This window comes from Pimephales promelas, chromosome 24 (genome assembly GCF_988280905.1).
Source record: "Pimephales promelas chromosome 24, fPimPro1.hap1.1, whole genome shotgun sequence".
NCBI lineage: Eukaryota > Metazoa > Chordata > Actinopteri > Cypriniformes > Leuciscidae > Pimephales > Pimephales promelas.
The window spans coordinates 9,435,318-9,457,982 of record NC_142792.1 but is presented as its reverse complement, the minus strand read 5'-3'; the positions used below and the strand labels follow the sequence as shown (position 1 = coordinate 9,457,982).

At 38.2% G+C, this 22,665-nt stretch overlaps 3 protein-coding genes, 1 long non-coding RNA gene and 2 other non-coding genes across 13 annotated transcripts in view; 1 reads left to right on the top strand and 5 right to left on the bottom strand.

Annotated features, from left to right (window-relative positions):
- Nucleotides 1–5,231: 5,231 nt before the first annotated feature.
- Nucleotides 5,232–11,274, bottom strand: cmasa (cytidine monophosphate N-acetylneuraminic acid synthetase a). Of its 2 annotated transcripts, XM_039668100.2 has the most exons (8): nt 10,859–11,274; nt 10,631–10,773; nt 9,907–10,062; nt 9,295–9,428; nt 9,063–9,157; nt 8,666–8,837; nt 6,274–6,433; nt 5,232–5,752 (listed from the first exon to the last, which is right to left on the bottom strand). In XM_039668100.2, the coding sequence occupies exons 1-8, from the start codon at nt 11,089–11,091 to the stop codon at nt 5,520–5,522; spliced, it is 1,326 nt and encodes a 441-aa protein (XP_039524034.2). In that variant the 5' UTR covers nt 11,092–11,274; the 3' UTR covers nt 5,232–5,519. The 2 variants fall into 2 exon arrangements, with proteins under 2 accessions (XP_039524034.2, XP_088982849.1); XM_089126723.1 differs by lacking the exon at nt 9,907–10,062 and having other exon boundaries at nt 10,859–11,240.
- On the bottom strand, nt 7,579–7,719 carry LOC120477190 (U4 spliceosomal RNA). Its single transcript, XR_005622344.1, has one exon. It is a non-coding gene; the product is annotated as a U4 spliceosomal RNA (small nuclear RNA).
- A 1,571-nt stretch (nt 11,275–12,845) lies between the features above and the next one.
- Nucleotides 12,846–12,986, bottom strand: LOC120477189 (U4 spliceosomal RNA). Its single transcript, XR_005622343.1, has one exon. It is a non-coding gene; the product is annotated as a U4 spliceosomal RNA (small nuclear RNA).
- Nucleotides 12,882–22,665, top strand: part of LOC120476872 (uncharacterized) — a 42,199-nt gene continuing 32,415 nt past the window's right edge. Inside the window, exon 1 of the long non-coding RNA XR_005622280.2 lies at nt 12,882–13,043. This is a non-coding gene — a long non-coding RNA (uncharacterized LOC120476872). The remainder of the gene's footprint in view (nt 13,044–22,665) is intronic.
- On the bottom strand, nt 14,248–17,170 carry kcnj8 (potassium inwardly rectifying channel subfamily J member 8). Its single transcript, XM_039668103.2, has 2 exons — nt 16,505–17,170; nt 14,248–15,462 (listed from the first exon to the last, which is right to left on the bottom strand). Exons 1-2 carry the CDS (start codon nt 16,852–16,854, stop codon nt 14,562–14,564), a joined length of 1,251 nt encoding a protein of 416 aa, XP_039524037.1. The 5' UTR covers nt 16,855–17,170; the 3' UTR covers nt 14,248–14,561.
- abcc9 (ATP binding cassette subfamily C member 9) overlaps nt 18,602–22,665 on the bottom strand; it is a 34,727-nt gene continuing 30,663 nt past the window's right edge. For 5 of the 7 annotated variants that reach the window (XM_039668087.2, XM_039668091.2, XM_039668089.2 and 2 more), the window contains 4 exons: nt 22,472–22,605; nt 22,274–22,336; nt 21,745–21,928; nt 20,479–20,568 (listed from right to left, as the gene is read on the bottom strand). In XM_039668087.2, coding sequence (XP_039524021.1) covers nt 21,791–21,928; nt 22,274–22,336; nt 22,472–22,605 — 335 coding nt within the window. In that variant the 3' untranslated portion in view covers nt 20,479–20,568; nt 21,745–21,790. Of the gene's footprint in view, nt 20,569–21,744; nt 21,929–22,273; nt 22,337–22,471; nt 22,606–22,665 lie in introns of all 7 variants that reach the window. The other 2 variants (XM_039668093.2, XM_039668094.2) reach the window with 1 other exon arrangement.

The following is a 22,665-nucleotide window of genomic DNA, read 5'->3' as shown; positions in this document are numbered from 1 at the left end:
TTATTTTTCTTTATTTTTGTTTCTTAGTTATTTTAAGTTACCTGTCGCAGTTGCCCTGCCCAGTTGTTTGTTGCCTTATGAATGCTGAGGATGTTTTACGAATCAGTGGTAGGTAGCTAGTGCTATCATAAATGCGGTGATACAATTGCTATGCATTTTGTCCAAGCTTAATTTGATTGTGTTCAATCTACTTAAATATGTAAAATTTAAGATTACTTAATCTGTTTGTGTTGGATTACATGAATGATTTGTGTTGCATTAACTACAACTGGGCTGTGCTTGTTAGTTCCCAGCATGCTTTGTATATGGCTGAATTAAGAGAGAATAAATGTCTAAATTAAGTGTTATTTTATGTGTTTTTGAGAAAATGAGAAAAGGGGAAGACTTTATAGTGCGTAATTGTGTTTAATGTTCAATTTGCAATTATTAGTACCATTTTAAATTACAGCGGGTTACCATTGTGGAGAAGAGTGGAGCATTTGGTTAGGCTGAAAACTGATTCTTCAATAATTCTTTTTTTTAAAGAGGTTTTTTTTTGAGTGTACTTGTCTTGTACCCCAACACTACAGTGTATATGAAAAGTAAATTTCAAAAAAGTCTGGATGTCAAATAACCCATTTTCTAAATGGAGATTTAAAAATGCGAAGCACAAAGTCACTGTGCACTAATATACCTGACCATAATATACCATAACCAAGTTTGACATCTGATTGATGCATGACTAGGAGGCTTTGTGAAAGCTCACTGCAAGCCCTTCATCACTGTCCGGTCACGTTCTCTCTCCAGTCCCAGATATTTTTGTGCAAGGAAAATTATAACTCTCGATATATGTACAATTCATAATATGATGAGAAATGTACTGCATGTGGCCATATAGGCAAGTGCAGGGCCTTAATTAAAAACTTCTTTCCAAAATAATAGGGAGTTTAAGTAACAACCGACATGGATACTATAAATAAACAAATAAATTGTAAGTATCATTTAATTTAATTTACAATAATTTTTTTTTTATCCACTTATTTATTCTTCAGAATTTTTTTTTCTTTTTAAATAATTTTAAATATTTACAAAAGTAATAATTTGTTCAGTTTCTTCATTTAGAAATGTATAGATGCATGTGATTGACACCGACCTCCTTTAGGTGTGTAGTTTGTTTCTGTACGTTAACATACTACCTCATACGACGTAAATCCCGCAGTGCATGAATATGGTAATTATTCGTTCCCATGGTAGGCCTATTCCATAACACCTCAATATTGCCATCTGATAAGTCACTGTGCATGACACCAGCACAGTAGCTACCTTTTTTATAAGGCAAGTTTTCCTTAATACATTTTCCCCAAAACTTTTTGATAGAACGCTGAAGGAGTATTTGTATTAAGGTAAGAAGATTAAATTATAATGGTGAGATACACGGATCTTTTCCATGCAGAAATATCATCTCCCATTCTAAATTTAAAACATCCCCAGGGCTTAAAACCACAATCAAAGTCAATCCAATTCCTCACAAACCCACCTGAGGCTCCATTGTGGGACCGGTGACTGCACTCAGAGACGGAGAGGTTGAAAGGTTTGGGTTTTTTTAATGAGATGATAGGTACTAGTAAGAACTGGCAGGACCGACTGCTGCAGACACACACCTGTGCCCCGCACGGATGGTCTCATCAGTTTCTATTGACCCAGTTTAATTGGCTCCAGTGGACAAGCTGGAGTAGGTGAGCGAAAGGGACTTCTGCATGTATTGATCCTGCAACTTCCAAATTCTCACACTAGCTTACAGCCCAATGGGTTTTAAGAAGGTCATGTGTAATGTCAGTGTCATGGGTTAATTTGTTCGGACAACAACAGCAACAGTGGCGAAGGATATAGAGGGTATTAACTCCAGTAACAGCTGGTTTCATTACAAGTTCAAGGAGTCTTTTTCCAGTGCAAGTACACATGTTCATAACAATTCTCACAACTCTGCTACTCCAATATATTGAAGATTTTGATTCATTCCATCTACTCGAATCCTCAAGTCCAAAAAGTATGAACATGGTTAAAAATATGGCTGTGGGAATATTCAGAAGTTTATTTGTTAAAACGGCGTAATCCAAACAAATGGATTTTTTTTTTTATTGTTCCCAAATATTTTTTTAGAGGTCAGTGTCATTTGACTATTACTTATTTATTGTTACATTAGTTATTCATATTTTGAATTAGCTGGCAAAAAGAGAACGGGACAGAGCTTATAAAGGAGAATCAACACTGGCATGGCTTTTCAGAGATACTGAGATGTTGTAAAATCGACGCGGAAATGGCATTTTTATTGCTTAACAGGTGATTAAGGTGTCTTATAACTGAGCATATAAATTGCCATATGGTGCTCTTCATTGTAAAGCATTTATCTAGGGTCAAATTCATCCGCACAGTCACTCAGAGCCAAAGCACAACCAAAACAATGTTCTTCCACAAAATGCATGCAGTTTTTCTTTAACCGCTAAACGGTCAAAAGTTACATGCACCTTCAACAATAACAACAGTAGTGTTTTTTTTTAGCCATGCAGGCTCTTTTGAACATAGATTGAGAATGTTTGGGGACGTCTGGTCGTTCCATCAGTTGAACAACATGTTCATAATGACACATCCCAAGATTGATTAATTCTGTAACTAATTAAGCAAAGCTACACCAGTACATACATTTCCTATAATCGGTTTCCCATTTTAGCATTTGAATCCAGCAGAACTGTCTGTAAGATTAACTTAAACCAGATCTAAGTGATAGTCCTTTACTTTATCATAGAGCCTGTTATGAATGAACATTTAATTTCCAGGAAAATATCTTATCTTCCCACTCTTTTTGGTTATATAAGTTGAGATAAGTTGACTTTGGGTGGCTAAACAGTATTCTGCTGGCATTGCACTGTGGACAGAACGACAAGCGCACAATGATAATGTGCCAGAGAATGACGAGAGAGAGTTAATTGGGTTTGCCCTCTCTTAGGGTGCATACATTAAGAGGAATCATAAATTAACAGACCCATTGAGTCTTAATTGTGGCTGGTGAGTGGAAAACCTCACCCTCATTATGGCCTCTGTGTCTTTACCCTGGTGATCATCATTCAGGCTCCACACAGAGATGGCTAAAGGTCATGTATTTCTGCCAAACAATAAATTCATGAGGGTGAAGAAACTGCCTATGCTTTCGTATGCAAAACTTGATCACAAATTGCTGTATTATTTATATCTGATCATTCTACTTTCCATTAATCAGTTAATGAAGGTGACTTGTGACTTTGGAACAGCATTTTCCTATGCAAAGATAATATTTAACTATCATCTGTTTAGTAGACATAAGAGGTCACATATTAATGAACATATTCTTTTAAATTTATTAGCTCATCATAATGTTTAGTTGAATTTAACTGAGGTGTGTAACTGAGTAATTTGTTTGTACAAGGCTGCCCTCTGGTGTATATTTTCAAGCATGAAGTAGCTCCCAATCATACGATTTCAGTCTATGCTTATTTTACATTAAGCATGCACATAAAGCTAATGACAATCAAAGACAGAATGTTACTGTTTATTTTTTATAATGTAACATAAAATGGAATCACAGCTCTGATTAAAACAATTAAGTTTTAAGATTCAGAATTTGAGTGTGTGTGATTTAGTTTTAGATTTTGGTGTTTTGGGTCGACATGACAAAATGATCTGACGGCACGGGCGCTTCGGTCTGCGCATGCGCTGGAAGTGATCGCTTGCGCACCTACGTCACTCTTTGTTTATACAGAGATTTCAGAAGTTTTACCCTTCACTAAACATATTTAGATATACGGGAAACCACAATGGAAGACGATTTCGGTATATCTAAATATGTTTAGTAAAAGGTAAACTTCCGAAATCTCTGTGTAAATATTGAGTGACGTTACACGCAAGCGATCACTTCCGGCGTAACATTGAACTGATTCAGTTCGGTTCAGTTGGACATTGCACAACTGATTCATTTCGTGTCTTAGGCCATCAATGTGTACTTACATTTACGAGTCATTAAATCATGTTTAATTTTGTCTTCTCTGTGCATGCTTTTTGGTGGACCCCCTTACACTCCAGTGTATGACTGATAGAAAATACAGTGGAAACAAAGACACCTACATCTTGGATGCCCTTGAGGTAAGCTAAAACATATCAAAAATTAATTTCAAAGTGAACTATCCCTTTAAGCTGAGGGTAGGTTTGGGCGATAAAACCTGGCTGTTATTCTCACTAAGTTTGGGCACTGCAGACGGCGTCTGTGCTGTTCACCCTTCACCCTACATGAGTAATTTTGCTGGGGAGTATCCATTACTTTCTGAACAGCAGAATTGAAATGATTCAGCTCTGGCAAGTAATGATCCCAATGATTATGCTCACCAAACACATAAGACGATATCATCTCCTTAACAGTCTGATTCACACGTTCTGTGAAGTTGGTTTGGGGATGGTATGCAGTTACCACTCCCCACCTACTACACAGCTCTTGCAAAATATCAGAGGTAAATTGAGGACCTCTGTCCGATAACAAGACATTCAGAACACCCCACCGTGTCAGTGTCTCCTTCCTTAGTGTCTGTGCGATGACCACAGCAGTAGCTTTCCGAAGAGGAAACGCATATCCAAGTGTGCGTGCGGAGTGTGGAGGTGCACTGCATGGCAGGGAGGCGCGGGCGCAGACATTTCCATTTTCCTATCAACAGTGATTAGCGGGTATTTCCTCCTGGGGCTCAATAGATTAGCAGCATTCACTCCACGACAGCGAAGACGGGGAGAAAGGCAGCGCGGAGACGTGGAGAGAATGCTTGGAACCACGGGTCAAAGCCAACGATGTGATGCATCCAGCGGGCACCAAAGAGCACACCGTTTGCGGGGCGTATAGACGGGAGACAGGCTTTCAGCACACGGCGACCTTGCACCCATACCCAGCGGGCGGCGGTGAATGTGCCGTTCACGGATCCCCCTAGGCCGGTTTGACATAGTAGAAGGCAACCACGCTTTCCGCGTTTTCAATGACACCTCCTTTTCCAGGGCAAGTCAGCAGGATGCCAACATTGGTACACTGGAGAATAAGTGTAGGTAGGCAAAGGAGAGGGACGAGGCAGGCAAATATCACACCTGGTAGTTTCTGCAGCCGCTCGGATGTTCATAAGTGTTTGCCGATCGTATGTCAACACCATTTTACAGCGAGTGTTTAAAAAAGACATACACAAAAGCACTAAGGTTGACTAAGGTGGTTTTTACACCATATATTTTAATAAAACAATTTATATGTTAAAAAATTTACTCGAATCAATGATCAGCATTTAAAAAGATCACCCATTCTTACAGATCACATTAACTAAAAAAAAGTTGTTTTTTAGTGTTTATTTACCCTTTAAAACAACTGTCTGACAGCCGAACATGCTCATCTACTCTGATTAATGCTGATTCATTCTCACCAAGTTTCTGAATAAGTTAATCACTCCCAATCAGTTGATTTCCCCACCTAACATACAATTAATTAATTAGTTTTTCAGAATACTGTTGTCTGAACTACGTGAAATTCTGTCCTGCTCCATCTGAGACTTGGCCTTTTTCTTCAGCAGTAGGATGTGTTCGGCGAACTCTCGCACGGCCCCGCGACCCGCTGCGCAGTGACAGGAATATTTGGCAGCATTGAGCGCCACAACAGGGGCATCCAGGGGTACTGCACTCAGCCCTGCCAGGCTCAGGCACTTTACATCTGGCTCATCGTTCCCTGATACAAAGATGTAGGGACACAGATTTTGAGAAATATATTCATTTTCAGAGATATGTTTAAAGGGGCTATATAAAGGGGCGATATTTCCATATTCATCTAAACGCCACTCTCAGCAGAGTCAGATGTTTGTTAATATATCACTGCAACGGTGTTTCCAACTTTTCACTTTTTTTTGAGGAATGAAGAAGAACTTTGTCGTGAGTATATAGGGGTCTTGAATCATGTTACTTACATGTGCGAGCATGTGCAATAAATTGCTGGCAATAAGTTCTCTTAACGGCCACTGGTGTCATTAATAACAAGACGTTTTTGAATTCTACATATAGCCCCTTTGTGACATTATTAAAAGATAAAAGGCTGAGAAAAGTTTTAAAAAAAAGAGAAATAGCTTTCAGTAATCTTATTAAAATAAAGGTACAATCTTTTGATTCAGTATTATGCACACCAATTTTTTCCGAGACACCGTGTCATTACTGATTGTGGCATTCAGCTGATATAACGGAGAGCTCTTGACTCACCCATGTACGCAACTTCTTTCCACTCCAGCCCGTCCTTCTTCATGAGTTTCTCCACCTTTTTCAGTATGTCATCCACGTCCCGAAGGACTTCGCAGCCCATCCACTTGTAGATTTTGTCAGCTAAGGTTTTTTTAATTGGGTTTTGTTCTATCAAAATAACCTAAAGGAGACGAGGGTCACACACATATACATTATTTATAAAACATAAATAATTGACAAATTATTTGGCTAATAATTTAATAACTGAAATATACATGCATTAATTTCCTTTATTTAATATAACACTTTTATCTTTGTCACTGTTTTTTTGTACATACAGTATCGTGTACTGCTGCTAAAATGGAATCAATGTATTTAATTATGCATATATTTTTTTATTTTTCAATTCACAAATTATCATTTTTAATAAGCATAAGCATTCATTCCTTTCTTGGTTTTCATTTTTGTGTACATGTACTGTTCCCTAAACTGAAACATTAACAGTACAGAAACTTTAGAAAAAAGAAATTTAACTGTACTTTTCATAATATATCAATATTTTTTTTTATCATATTCAGTGCAATCGACACTATAATCCGACAGAATAACATAAATAAAGTGGTTTTAGAAAAAAAACGAGCTTCTAACTCCACCTGGAGCGTATTAATTGTTTTGCAAAAATTATTGTCAATCACAAGTCGTGCACGCGCCAGCCCTCGCGCAAGTTACAATCGGACCGCCATTTTGAAAGGTGGAGATTTACGTGATTTAATTGGGTTCAAGCTAGATGCAGAGCTTGCAACATTTCTTCTCGACAGGTAATTGTGCTTTATCAACCAGTTACTATGTCTTAGTGTTACGTTAGTAATCTAAGGAGCCTATGTTTGCCCAAATGTTTGCTAATGCGTTAGCACTTGATGGGCAGGCAGGTTCGTTAACTTTGTTTGCACTGATATTCGTGTGAACGTAACGTTAGGTGTATAAACGTCCAGATAAAGGAATAAAGTTCGCCATTTTGGAAGAATGTTGATGGTTACTGATGAGACGGGCGCGTTCACAGAATAGCTGGTGCACACGGACTGACGTACAAACTGAGGGAGGGTAGCATTCGTTGATATTGGTTAAGGGCATGAGTGTTGTAAACGTTAAATATTGTGCCAAAGTCCACTCAATCTGCTATAGGCCTATTTACCGACAGAAACTTTCTTTCAATAGATATTTTTAAAACCGTTTTTTGTTTTAAAAGTCATTGTTTGAATATTACTGATCAATACATTTCCGCAGAGAATTTATACGATGTAATTCTGTCTTTCACTGTTTAATCAGTTTCCGGAGAAACTGCCAAAAATTGCCAGAGCCGACTATATTTCAAGTCGTCACGGCGGGGTATTGGGTAAAGTTTTCAATTAGCAATAATCGCGCCTCGGATAAACCTCATAGGCTACGATACTGCCGCTGCGCAAGGATAGCTCAATCATTGAGACGTCTGAGTACTTGTGTATCTGAGCCCCTGTGATCATGAATGGTAAGACAAGCAAAACTCACTAAACATTATCAAACTTCACAACACTACACACAAAATATTAGGAAATAGTGCTAATACAAGTGAAATCAATTTGTGCGTTTTATAACAAAGTTTTGATATATTAAAAGGCAAAAACAAGAGGTGTCCCAGGTGCATGATGGGATACGATGGGGCAAAGACAAAGGAAGGGCTGTATAGAGCAGGTAAGTCCCGCCCCTTCCGCTAACCCCGCTGGACCTCTAGGTTGAAAAACCGTCAATGCAAGTGAATGAGAGAAAATAATTATTTTCTAATCCCGTTTGAATTGTGCAGTGAATGTAACATATGTTGTCTGTGCATTTTGTATATAATGTTTCGTGTAAAGAATGCTGCAATTTAGCGGGTAGAATTTTCATACGGTTAGGAGCACTTTGTGGACTACAACTCTTTCGACGTGTTTGATATACATCACACCCACTAGCACACGGATCCCGCTAAACATGCCTGTGTCGTTGGTGCACTTCACCACCTTCTTTCAGGGAGAGGACAAACTAGTTGAGCGTGGTGTAAACCGTGATTTGTAGAGGGAAAATGTGTCATGCGGCAACGTCACATATGCGACGTGTAGTCTTTCTCGTTATGTCTATTCCACAACTGCTAGCCAAAGAATCATACAATATACTGTCAAACTCGTTACATGAGAAATATATAAAAAATGTCACATTCATGGCACAATTTAAACGGGATCATAAAATAATTATTTTCTCTCATTCACTTGCATTGACGCTTTTTCAACCTAGAGGTCCACTTGAAGTTTTACCGATGGGCGGGACTTACCAGCTCTATTGTTGTGTGGGGGTTGGTTGAGGTCGGGGGTGGGTAACAAATTGTTGCCAAACAAGAAATCACCTTTACTCCTTCTTTCTTCAGCATGTTGATGCCAGCCTGGTCTCTAGTGTTGATGGACACCATGTCATCTCCATTTGCTGATATGTGGATCTGCCCATCTGTCAAACATCCTGACACGTTACACAGCAGCAGCTTCACAACTTCAGGTTTGTCCTTCCCAAAGTAACCGAACCTTTAGCACATACACACACCCACACACAGTTTGCTTAAGTTCAAACTCTCCACTTGTTTGCTAACAAGTTGTTTGGGAACTTGAAACACAAGCCTCTTATTCGCAAGGCTTTACATTAGAAAGACAGCTACACATTACAGGTTTATTTAAATACTTAAAGTAATTATATGTTATTTATAGGAAGCTGCAGGCAATAAAAGTATTGTTTTTGTTTTGTGTCTTCACCTCAGCACTCTCTGTTCAGCTACGGGCCAGTCTATGTCAACATCAATATCCACACTGAACTCTGGGAGCATCTCAAAGTAAGTAATTTTTCCACCCTTTGAAATGTAACAGAACAAAAATCATAATCTAATTGATTAAGGATACGGATAATATGCTTTCTTGCCTATGGATTTTTTGGGTCAAGCTTTTTTGGCCATATATGATGCTATTGATTTTAAAACCCAAATTTTACCTGAAGAAGCCCTTCTGTTACGAGTTTTTTGGTTGTGAAGTAAAAGGAGCCATTTTCGCACAGCTCTCCGTCCCAGTCCTGACGGCGAGGCCTTTTAGATGGGTCCAGGTTCAGCGGTTCAGTAATGGGACACTCTGAAATGAAAGAATTGGCGGTTTGCAATTAAAATAAATGGTTAAAGTCCCCAACACACAATAAATTCAACTTTAACTACACAAACACTACCGTTCAAAAGATTTAGGGTTTTAGATAATGTTTTTAAAAGTCTTTTGTACCGTTTATTAAATTAAAATACATTAATATTATGAAATGTAAACGCAATTTAAAATAACTGTTCTATTTATATATTTTAAAATGTAATTATTCCCGTGATGGCAAAGCTGAATTTTCAGCATCATTACTCCAGTCCTTATTGTCACATGATCCTTCAGAAATCATTCTAATATGTTGATTTGCTGCTCAAGAAACATTTTATTATAATCAATGTTGAACATTTGAAATCTTTTGAAACATTATACATGTCTTCTCTTTTGATCAGGGTCTTGAATCCTGGCTGAATAATAGTAGGCAACATTATATCTGTGAACATTGAGAGATTACACTTTAACAAACCTCCTTTCTTGACCTCTTGCCATCGAAAATGGTGTCGGCGGACCACAGAGAAGACAGATTCAAAGCCCTGATGGGTCATGAGCTCAAGAGCCTCTTTGAGATGGTAAGGGTGCAGACATGGAGATGTGGCCTGGATGTTACAGATGATATCCACCTCTGTGCAAAAACATTCAATTTTACTTAACCACTCTCCCATTTATAGCCATTTAATGGATTTCTGAGATCCACCATTAACTTTTTACACACTTCAGATAATCAGAGGTTAAAGGAGAATATTGGTCAAAGCTTATCTCTATATTTTGGGAATCTAGGAAGGTTTTGAAGCTTGCAACCTTGAGAAATTAGCTATGCGTGTCTCTTGATAAAGGCCTGGCTGGGAATAAATATATTGAATCAGGCTCGTAACATAATAATTATTACAAACAGGTGATTTTATTATAAACATTCTTCTTCATCATTGCACAGAACTGTTCCAGCCACAGAATCTGTTTTTCTGGTTTTATTCACAATGCAAATAAAAGACATAGTGGGTGAACCTGTCCTGGTATGCAACAAGAAGTATGATGATCAACATTTAAGCTGGTATACGTGGCCACTTTCCTGTTTCTATCTTTGCTGCTTGACTGGACACACTTGTTCTACAAGCTCTAGTTACACCCCATATACAGAACTAAGCCATTAGCCATGCAATGGAATTTGACTGCAATAGTGCCGGATTTCTAACCTGGGTATTTACTGCTGAACTCCTGAATGGCCTCCAGTGAACTTGAACAGTCTTTGGACACACTTGGACACCTCTTGTGCACTTTAGCACCCCAGGCCTTGGCCACTTTCGCAATATCTTCATGATCAGTGGACACCCAAACACTACAAAACATGCATAGGAAACATAAGTAGCACTGTCATACAGTACAGCAAATCATGGAGTGACGTCTCGTCCTCTCAGTCTCACCTATGAAAGACACCAGAGTCCAGCGCGGCTCTGATCACCCATCCGATCAGGGGAACGCCTGCCAACATCTTGATGTTCTTCAGAGGGATGCCTTTGCTTCCTCCACGGGCGAGAATAAGAGCAGCGATGTGTTTTGAATCGTCCAAATGGACTTTTCTTCGTTTTGTGCTGGAATTGTTATCATGGCTGTCTCCTTGCAGCGGTCGCTTACCGTCTTCCCCTTGGCTGGCCATTTCAGTTGTGTTGAAAAATCAATTGATATTTCCCAGATGGACAGACACACAAGCAGATAAAGCATCAATTTAGTCCAAACGGGAGCTGCAGGGCGATAATTTCATTCCGACGCACTTCACGTTATCTTATCTACCTACTCGAACGAGCCATAAAGCTAAAAGGCAACTACTGCGAAAGCTAAATGCGCAAGTGATTGGTCAGAAAGTGAGGCTTCGTTTTGCGTCGATCACGTGACTCTGGGAAACCAATACACATCCCGAAACGGGGCTTCAATGACGGCTCTCCGCCCATAGCCGGTGCCGGAAGTAAAAATTCAATACAATTTCTCCGGGCGGGCGGCGACTGTGATGGTCTATTGCGTTGCATTTGCGAACGCAGTCATCGAAGCTTCAGTGTCATACGTAACAACATCACTATTAAAGACACCAGCGTCCAGCGCGGCTCCGACTCTGAGCACCCATCCGCCTGCCAAGATCTCGTTCTTCAGAGGGATGTCTTTGCTTCCTCTACGGGCGAGAATAAGAGAAGTGATGTGTTTTGAATCGTCCAAATGGACTTTTCTCCGCTTTGTGATGGAATTGTTGTCTCCTTGCCGCGGTCGCTTAGCGTTTTTCCTTGGTCTGGCCATTTCAAGTGTTGAAAATCTATTGATATTTTCCAGCTGTACAGACAAACAAGCAGATAAAGCATCAATTAAGTCCAAACGGGAGCTGTAGGGCGATACATTCATTCCGACGCACTAAACGTTATCTTATCTACTCAAATGAGCCATAAAGTTAAAAGGCTACTACTGATGTTTTGGCAGATCTCCACGTCACCATTCACTTACACACCGTAATGCCAGGTGAAAAACGACGCTCATATTTTAACTGTTTATTGAAATATGTAATTGTATGGACTCATTACATTATACAGTTCTGATCCAAATAACATGGGAAAAGGGGATAAACAACACTAACACTAACCCTTCACTGAAAACGTATTGATTCAGATAATAATAAATGAATTGCGCAAAATTCCGATCATTTACGGTACTTTGGTTTACAACGAGATAATCGTGCAAACATAATAAAAGTAATCATTTTTTTCAAGGTATTCCATTCAGAGAGTTGCTCATTTGTTTTTGTTTCCCCCCCCCCCCCCATTATTTTATTAGTAATTTGATGGTTTTCATTAAACATTTAAAATTCAATTTATTTGTCAAAGTACTGGTCAAGTATTTTTTTGGAAGGAAAAAATAGTTTTGTCACGTGACGCTTGGCATAAAGCCTATTCAGACTTACTAACTTGAACTGTATGGTAACCAGCTATTTACTATTATACTTTCTTTTCTGGGAGGGATAGAAATGCATCTCTTCAATGGGCTGTACTGTTATTTAATGTGTTTTCGGATTGTTCTGCTCATGAAACACTGGAAAAATATCTTTCCAAGTAATTTAATTTCAGTTGACAAAAAACTCCCGACAATGTAAATAGTTGAAAATTGTAAGTAATCTAGGAGCTTTATTCAGCTTTTTACAGCGGATGCCATTGGTTACACGGTGAATCTATCCCTCGCAGCCTCACATTCTTAACCTGTAAAGGCGCTGCTCTTATTAAGGTCTATAGGTCAACTTTTAAAAAAATAAAGCGTAGGTAATTAACTCTATTCCAAATACAGTCATTCTCATCATTAACATTGAAGTTTAGCGGTCATATGTAATAATAGCTGTTTCAGCTTTGAATTGACTCTTATATTTACATTCTTAATCAGTCTCCGTAGAGACCGTCAAAAATTGCCAGTGCCGACTATATTTCAAGTCGTCACGGCGGGGTATTGGGTAAAGTTTTCAATTAGCAATAATCGCGCCTCGGATAAACCTCATAGGCTACGATACTGCCACTGCGCAAAGCTGACTTTAAATCAGCCAAAGAGGGGAAGTGATCGAACAACACAGGAGGTTCATCAACGGTAAGTGTGTTTACTGTTCCCTAACGCGCCAACAAGGTCGCAGTGGGCTGGAATATGTAATCGAAATGCTGCAACAAAAGTAAGTCATCGAAAATATGTGGGTTTTTTTACATTTTGAACAAAAATATAGACTCGTGGTTACTCTCGCGCAGTGCATGCTGGGATATCAAGCAGTTTCTAAGAATACGCGGAAAGAAGTGCCTCAAATTCTTTACGAACATATTTTTCGCATACATGCACAAGCGTACATAAAAGTAATTTTTCTCTGCAGTCAGTGGCAGTGCAATGCAGTGATCCCTCGTTTCTTTATCACATTTATAATGTACAACCTGCTTTCATTATCAAAACTGAAAGTGACCACCAGAGGGCGGTATTTACTCTCTTAAAATAATCATTCCCCATTGACTCTATCATCTTAAGTTGGGAAATCTATTTAAAATAGAGTAAATGTTATAAACAATAGTTAAAAGCGACTTTAACATCATATTCGCCGGTGGAGTGGGACAAATTATCCTTCGAGTTGCAGTGATGATCCATTTGCTTGCAGTAAGTTAACGTTAGGCAAGAAATTAGGTCTAAAAATGTTGGGTACCTACCATATAAACCCTGATTGTATGTATTTTCATATCGTGTGATTATTCTAACAATATTATACTGAACGTACGTAATAACTCGTTTAAGCAGTTCAGAGCGTTAACATTTGGTCCATTTATTCATAAACATTCGACCTAGCCAGTTGTTCTTAATTATACACAACACAAACATCAAGCAAATTAACAACAGTCGTATGCTGTTTACCTGCCTTACTCTTAGATAATGGACGTTTGAGATGCTCTTGCTAAACGCAGGAGAAGGGTCTGACTGCAGACAGATATTATTGAAACGCAGTGAAGAAGTTTGAGGAAAGTCTACCGTTTCACAGCACACGCACACCACCAGAGGCCGCCACACATGCAGTTTTATAGTTCACCACCAGAGGCCGCCACACATGCAGTTTTACAAGTTCAACACCAGAGGTCACCAAAAACACTTTAAAGTTTCAGCCTCACAATCATTCTTACATGCAAGTTTCACCTAATAGTCAGTTGGTCACAGTTTCAGCTACTCTACTGTTTTGCTCTTGATTATTTTCTTGTATCATTTCAGCTTTATTGATAAACTAAATTCATGCATTAGGTTACATTCAAACTAACTGAAATAAAAATCCCAGAAGAAACCAGATGATTTATTGAGCACATGTCATTTATTACAGAACAAATGGAAAACTGTCAAGTTTAATTAAGTGCGAACCATATCGTCATCGTCCATAGTACAAGGTGTGATCATTAGCCCATTAATATACTTTGTTGAGCTCTTTGAAATTACACATTACTTCAAGATCAACAATTATAGAAAACTATCCGTGTCATACATGCCTCACGTTATATCATATATGATCAAGGAACATAAGAGAACATAGAAAAGAGCATGACAAGGACTTAAAGAAATACAGATGAAAAGTGCTAGCAAGGCCATTTGTCATGTGACAGCTAGATTTGGTCCACCCTCGGGGGTGAGGAACTGCACTTTGGGCACGGCGAGTGCCGAATTGTTGCGGCGCATGGAGTTGCCCTTGCGCATGGAGTTGTTCCGCCGCATAGAGTTCCTCTTGCGCAAGGAGTTCTGGTGCGACAGCTCGCTCTTCTGGAGCGTCTGGATCAGGATGGAGGGCTTCTCGTCCAGCTCGCGGGCGCTGCACTGCGGCGTGGCCACTTTGACTGTGTTCCCGAACTTCGAGTAGTCCACCGAGTACACGCCCTCTTCCTCGGTCACTATAGGCAAGAAGCGGTGGCCCCACTGGATCTCCTCGGTCACGTACGAGGTGCGAGCCTGAGTGGTGATGCCAGTGGTTTCCACGACACCTTCCAGGATTACGATGACCTCCAGGTCGCTACACTGAAGCTCCATCGCCGAGAGGTCGTACAGGGGACTGTCCTTATCGATGACGTGACAGATGATGAGAGGCGCTAACAGGAAGATGCTGTTGCTGGCCACCACGCTCTCAGTCTGGACGTCGATCTGGTGGATGGGTATGATCTCGCCCTCCGGCGTGGTGGTCTTTCGGACCACTTGGAGGCGCACGGCCGCGTTGATGATCATGCTTTTGCGCAGGTCTCCCACCCGGATCATGAAGCACAGGCGGTTGTTGCGCACGGCGATGACGGCGTACCGGCTGAAGATGAGGGTCTCCGCGCGCCGGTGGGACTGGGCCGTCTTCATGAAGATGCAGCCCAGCATGACGGCGTTTATTATCAGGCCGATGATGTTCTGTAATATGAGCATGGTGATGGCTGCCGTACACTGCTCCGTTATCATACGCCCTCCGAAACCTATCGTCACCTGCACCTCGATGGAGAAGAGGAAGGCAGAGGTGAAAGAGCTGGAAAAGATGAAGATGAGTCACAGTTTTAGGCTCCTAAAATGATTCAAATACGTTTCTTTCTACGATGGTATTTTTTAACAATACCATCCAATATCAGCACTTCTTTAATGAATTTTATACAATATAACACACATCAATTGTCACCTAAATGTCATTCTAAATTTAAATTATTATTTTTGAATGTCTTTCTTTTTTATAACTATATAAATTATATTAAATAATTAACCAACACTGTAAAAACAATTGTTGGTTTAACTTAAAAAAATAAGTAACCTGGTTGCCTTAAAATTTTAAGTTGATTGAACTGGAAAAAGTGAGTTAATACAATGAAGGAGATTGATTTAATCATCATAAACTCAAAATAATAAGTTATCTGAACTAAATAAATTATTTAAGTTGATTTGACAAGAAAAAAAATGTTGTGATAACAAATTTTGAAAATATATTTTTTTTACAGTGAATCAGTAATACCATCAGCTCTACCAAACGTGGATGTTTTTTCCATTGAGAAACAAACATTGTTATTATGTTTTGATTGATATTGTGAAGCTGCTATGATGCAATCTTGTGAAAAGCATATATATACTTGACTATAATTACTTTTACTAATTATAATTTATAATTATAATTACATAGAATGACTAAGTTTGTCTAAACGTTGTACTAGTATAATAGTAACTATATGTGTGGCTATATAGGCTATATATATTATATATATATATATATATATATATATATATATTTGATTTTTCAACTTTCAAAAATGCATAAAATTTATGCTGAACGGGAACGATTTCTTATATATTTTTTTATTCAAAAAGATCTGCTTTAAACTTGGTGCATTTACTAGAATGAACTTACAATGCATCTGATTCCAGTCATTAGTTTTGCCATGATAAATCTGAGTTTTGATACATGTTTGGGGAGTCTGAACATCATTATAGTGATAGTCTCCATCTCACGCGTCAAGTCAGACTCTTCTGATGTCTGTCACTTAACATCATTTTACCATTGACCAAAATGACTTGAGCACACTTACTTGACATTGGTGACGCATTGGTCTACGACAGGTTTACTGTTTGTGTTCAGATCCCCGTGCGCAAACGCCACCAGCCACCAACCCATAGCGAACAGCAGCCAGCTGCACAGGAACGTCATGGTGAAAATAACCAGCGTGAAACGCCATTTGAGATCCACCAGAGTAGTGAAGACGTCCTGCAGGAATCTGCCCTGCTCGCGGATGTTCTTGTGGGCCAGGTTACACGCGCCGCTCTTGGCGATGAAGCGCGCTTTGTTCACCCGGTCCCTAAACACGGGTTTGCGGGGAACCCGCGACACGAGCGCCGGTAGCGCGAACTCCTCAGGAATGATGCTTTTACGCGGCAACATTATTTGGGCATGTCACTGCAGACGCTCAGGAATGAAGCCTTTCCAACGACTGTCAGACGCGCAGTTCCAGATTAACCATTCTGTCCTATAAATCTACTGAAGAAGCACAAACTAAAGCAAAAGTCTATCGGTGTTATTTTGTGAGTTCATTCAATAAACATTAGGCTACATAAAGAGCAGAACACACATCATGTACCGCTAAAAGTCGTCAAAAAAGTATCTTCATGATGATTGTGCAGCGCTCTTGACGCACATGGGCGGTACATGATGACTGTCCTGCTGCCTCCGAGAAACATTCGCCCTGCAGAGGAGAGTTTTTAAAAACTTATTTAAAAGATTGCATTATTTCTATCCGCCCTTATTGGAAAAAAGGTTACAAGTAAAAACGGAGTTCATACAGTAGGCCTATTTACATATTAATAACTTATATGCCAGTCACAAAATAATTCCTTTTCAGGACATTTATAAAATGTGTAAAATTTGTTCAAATTGAATATGTGTATATAGTCTGCAATTTGATGTAATTTTATTGTAAGAATGCAATGGGTTTCAAACTGGGGCCCGGAGCCTCCTAAAGAGGCGCAAGAGAGGAAATATATTTGACTTTGTAAAAAAAAAAAAAAAAAAAAAAAAAAAAAATAATAATAATAATAATATATATATATATATATATATATATATATATATATATATATATATATATATGAAGAGTTCAGATGCAAAAGCCTCTAAATGCCATTTGAAATTTTCTTCTTTAATGATGATTTTTTATCAAACTTGTATATTTAAGTTCAGTAATTTCACTTAAATGGCAATGATAATTACCTATTAATTGTTATTTAAGTGAAATTACTGAACTTAAATATACAATTTTGATAAAAATCATCATTAAAGAAGAAAATTTCAAATGGCATTTAGAGGCTTTTGCATCTGAACTCTTCATATATATATATATATATATATATATATATAGCCTACATACAGTATATACCTTATTAGACTTTACTGAAATTATTTTATTATTACATTATTTTATTCTGCTTTTCTGAGGACTGGTCGAAAACCATCAGATTAATCTTGATTGTGTTATACTGAATGCCAGAAAGTCCCAACAGTAAAATGATAATAATATAATAATTTCTTCTATGAGATCTGTAGTTTTTCCACTGTTTTTTAGGCTCCTCACTGTAATATTCTCTGACAAATATCTGGAGTGATATTTATTGTGAAAAGCGCTACATAAATCTGAATAAAAATATTTATCTTCAGGTTTATACCTCTAACATTATCCTAAGAAAAGGATAAAATATAAAACTTAATACGAATCCAGTTTTCTTTGGCGTCAGTGCGTTTTCACAATTTAAAAGGCAGTTATTTAAATGTTATATTTGCCTTAATATGTTTCTCACACATTATACATGGGTTTCTGTATATAAAAAAATATGCCTATATAATAGGAATGGGGGAAGACACCATATTTAGGAGCCTGTAGCGAAAATGTGAACAGAAGGTGGCACTGTGTAGCAAACGATTTTCCTCTTAACAAGGGACTGAAAGATCTTTGTATGTGTGAGGGATCTCATTAGTTTAATAATAAATCAATTTCATTATTTCAATGTAGGCTTTTCAATATGACCATCTATTGCTTGTTTGTAGATTTGAGCACCATGAACGTTAACTATTTTTGTAGGCCTATATGTTCCTTTTTTACATTTTTGCTATTTGATTGGCACTCAATAGAGATAAGTAAACACACAAAGCAAATTTTATTTTCATTTCATGTGTAAAAAAAAAAAGTTAGGCACACATTATAATGCAGTTAAATGCTTATACAAAAGCCATTTTAATTACATATGTACATTTAAAGCATCCCATCATCATGACTAGCATGCAAGTACCTGAAATTGCAATAAACTTAGAGTATATTTGATACAACAGACTGAAATGTGTTCCTGTTAGCTCGCAGTGAAGTTTGACGTAGTGTTTACACATCACCGGATTGTGTAAAGCGTGTCAGCTGCTGTTTTACGCACATGGTTGGATTCACAAGTTACTGAAATATCACTGCTGAAGTGTGACATCACAGCTCATTGCAAATATTCATCAAATCACTGGCCCTGACAGTTAGTGTCCAATGAACGGAAAGATTTCCCACAGTGGTTACAGCAATGCATCATTTCACTGCTGGGACAAAGAGTCACTTGCAGGCTGTTGTTTAGATCATCTTTGACTGTGATTTCCAGGAAGCAGAGCATTCAAATAAAGAAAGCTGAAGGTTAAAAGGTAAAAGTGATGTGAGGGTATAGAGACTGGCACTCCATTAAAGGGAGATGAGGGAAACACAGACGGTGTGTGTGTACAATATATCGCTTGGCTGTCGAGACTGCAGGCTCATTTTGACATCCTCATTATAAAACGTTAGGAGAGAAAAATCACATGGTTTGAAATTATATTTGAACTTGTAATGTACTTGGAAAAAGTGTTAGCCTATCTTAAAACGACAATGTACCTTTTGTGTGTGTTTTTAAATTGGGTTAGGGTGAGCCTCTTGAGAAAAATGGCCAAATCATAATTTCACCTCAATATATATGAAGAGTTCAGATGCAAAAGCCTCTAAGTGCCATTTGAAATTTTCTTCTAGAATGATCATTTTTATCAAGCTTGTATTTTTAAGTTCAGTAATTTCACTTAAATGATAATTCATAGGTAATCTTCATCCCCATTTAAGTGAAATTAATGAACTTAAATATACTAGCTTGATAAAAATGATCATTCTAGAAGAAAATTTCAAATGGCACTTAGAGGCTTTTGCATCTGAACTCTTCATATATAGCATAAAGTCTTAAAAATTACCTTTTAATTTTAAAATCATAAAAAAATCATATTTCAAATAAAAGTTGAATGGTCCATATTTTTTAATTTAATTTAATTTGAAAAATGACCTGCGCATTTCTTGATAGTTTTCGTGAAATTCACCCTATTTGTCTTTTTGTTTAGGAGCAAATGTTTAAAATGTTAAAACCCCTGAAAATAAGCTTTTGGTTAAGTAATTTGCATAAGAGGAAGACACTAAATATCAAATATGATCAGTTTTGTATATAGAGTGTGAATATCACATTAGGGTTGATCTGGAGGACATTGCAGGACACCCCAGAAAGTGAGGGCTCACGATTCTCTCAAGAGTACTTTGGGGAGCCAGCTATATTTGTCCTCCCTCCCTTAAATTTGTATCAGCAATGCACTTCAGACAGACAGACAAGAGCGTCAGGCCTCAACAGGACAGACATGCTCTGTACAGTGTTTGCACTAGTCAAAAGACAGATAAATACTTATTGCTTAAACATATCAGAGTACACAACATTACTTAGAAAAAGGCCGGTAAGGTAACAAAAATGCTAAAAAAGAGTCCAATATACTGTGATAGGGATTCATATAAAAAGTTCAGAGTCCGTGTGAAGTTAAGTCTCTTCCGATGCCTGTGCGGCTGCACCAATGCATTGGCAAAAAAAATGGCTGCTATATTTGTTTATAAGGCCAAAGTGGTATAAACTGATGTGGTGATGGAGATGAGTGGATCTACATGTCGGCTTTGACAAAGGAGGCAAACAAGCTGTCCTCTTGTTCCATGAGAATCTCTGGTTTTCCGTATTCCATGATGCTTCCCCTTTTCATCACAATGACTAGATCAGCCGTCAGGATAGTGTGGACACGATGCTGTGGAAAACAAGCAAACTCAAGCAGATGTGTGCAAATGCATTTTGTTTAAAACAACACCTTGGCTGTTGAAATTACGTTTAACTTATCCATTTCTGTTGCTCAAATCACTGCAGGTTTCTGAAATCAGAGTAAAACATCAAGCTAAAAAAGCATCCCGACTAATTTAAAAAAGGGGGAGACCTCCTAATAGGAGACCTATAGATATCTCTCAGGACATTTTATGTAATATTCCCAAAAAAACAGGCTTACATCTTATCTTTATTGTGGCAATTTATACTTTTAAGAATGTATTTTTCATACCACAAAACTGTGTTGTACAGTAAGTGAACAGCAAAATAGCTAAAGGTTATATTGGGAAAAATAAATGATGACAAAATTATAATATAAACACTTTCATATACATTTTAAATTAAATTTAACCTACATGTTAAATGCTAGTCAAATACTAGTCTGTCACATCTGCTTTAGGTTTTTTTTTCATGTCTTTTATTTTGAAATTCATCATAGTTATGTTTCTTGTCATGTGATTCCCTGCTCCCTCATGTGCTTCATTTACCTCGTGTGTCTCGTTCTAATTGGTTTATGGTCTTGTCATGTGGTAGTCATTGGTTCATTGTCTTGATTGCTTTACAGTATGTCTTGTTCGTCATTAGTCCATATACATAGACCTTATGCCATCTTTAAAATTGTGTCTTTGAAATTCTGTTTTTGGGTATATAATTCTATGGCATCGCCGTCGAAGAGTAATTGGCTGGTGAAGAGGATTTACTAGTAGAGTTAACTAAACTCATGAGCATTGTAATGAGCGCAGTAGATGTCATAACAAATGTCAGTAGACTGGGAAGATTTTAAAACTAGCGCTTCATTCATAAATCCTTAAGATTTGACCTTCATGCTGTGGAAAATTGCTGTAACATTAAGTACTCAGAACGTCTACTTTAGGCGTTCCTGAAAGCTAGACAACAGTCTATTGAAACACGACATATGAGGTAAAGGGAACCAATCAGAACATGCCACATGAAGCAAAGGAAACACATAAATTTCAAATAAAAGTCATGAAAGTTTGGACATTGTTGTGATGTGCCATAGTCAACCTGCTATAGAATAGGGTTAGTGGCTGTGAGCTAAAATGTTCTCATAGGGCGCACACATAGGAAGTTATTGGTTACCAACCAATGAACCAGTGCGTAGGTGGCAAGGGGGCGGAGCTTTATCGCGGTTACTTGTGCGTCCGGACTAAAATGCTGAAGAGGCTGTCCTCCTGCGCCAAGAGGTTAGGAGCACTGTCGCACTCTACCAGAATCCCAGAGGAAAACACCAGCACCTGCTCCGCCTCCAAGATGGAGGAAACCAGGTGCTGTGTCAGAGGAAGAGAGATGGGTGGACAAAGGAGAAGAAAGAGAGGGAAAAGGGGATGAGGGTGAGGAGAAGAAAATGTAAGGAAAGTGTAGCAAAAACAGCAGCAGAAAAGATCATGCATTTATTCAAAGCTCTATGTCGTTCTGTGGCACTTTAAAAAACAGTAATATGTTAATAGCAAGAGATTGATAGTAAGTAGAAGTCAAGAACTGAGAAAGAAGTTAAGATGTCAAAGCCTGGTAAGCATTTACATTCCTCATCCCTCTGTATTGTTTAGAATATTTCAGTTTTCATAGACCAGAAAAAAAAAAAAAAAGATTTAGGTTGATAAACGGTAACTTACAGCTATGGTGACAACTGTCCGATCAGCAAATGCAGTCATCACCACTTTCTGAAGAATATTTTCCTGTTGAATTTACCACAAAATATTTTTTAGTACCATTAATGTGTTTTTTTTTTCATTCATGGATTCAAAATGTCTTAGAGTCAGTTGAACAGGACTAAATTGAGGCTTAAATTAAACCCATAGATGTAGATGTACCGTGGCCATGTCTATAGAAGCTGTCGCCTCGTCCATAATTAGGATGCTGCTTTTGCGAACAAAGGCCCGGGCAAGACAGAAAAGCTGTCTCTGTCCCACGCTGAAGTTCTCCCCTCCTTCTGTTACTACAGCATCTGGGAGAAGATAATACACACAGCATGATGCTTTACAGCTGTTTAGACTGACAAAATACT

What these genes read in the sequence shown, in the direction of transcription:
- cmasa (XM_039668100.2), bottom strand. Translation starts at nt 11,091, where the DNA reads ATGGCCAGCCAAGGGGAAGACGGTAAGCGACCGCTGCAAGGAGACAGC. An exon ending in TGAAGAAAGAAGGAGTAAAG is followed by an intron (nt 6,434 to 8,665) that starts GTGATTTCTTGT and finishes CGTCTCCTTTAG; the next exon opens with GTTATTTTGATAGAACAAAA. An exon ending in GAAAGAAGTTGCGTACATGG is followed by an intron (nt 5,753 to 6,273) that starts GTGAGTCAAGAG and finishes TCTTTGTATCAG; the next exon opens with GGAACGATGAGCCAGATGTA.
- kcnj8 (XM_039668103.2), bottom strand. Translation starts at nt 16,854, where the DNA reads ATGTTGCCGCGTAAAAGCATCATTCCTGAGGAGTTCGCGCTACCGGCG. An exon ending in CAATGCGTCACCAATGTCAA is followed by an intron (nt 15,463 to 16,504) that starts GTAAGTGTGCTC and finishes CATCTTTTCCAG; the next exon opens with CTCTTTCACCTCTGCCTTCC.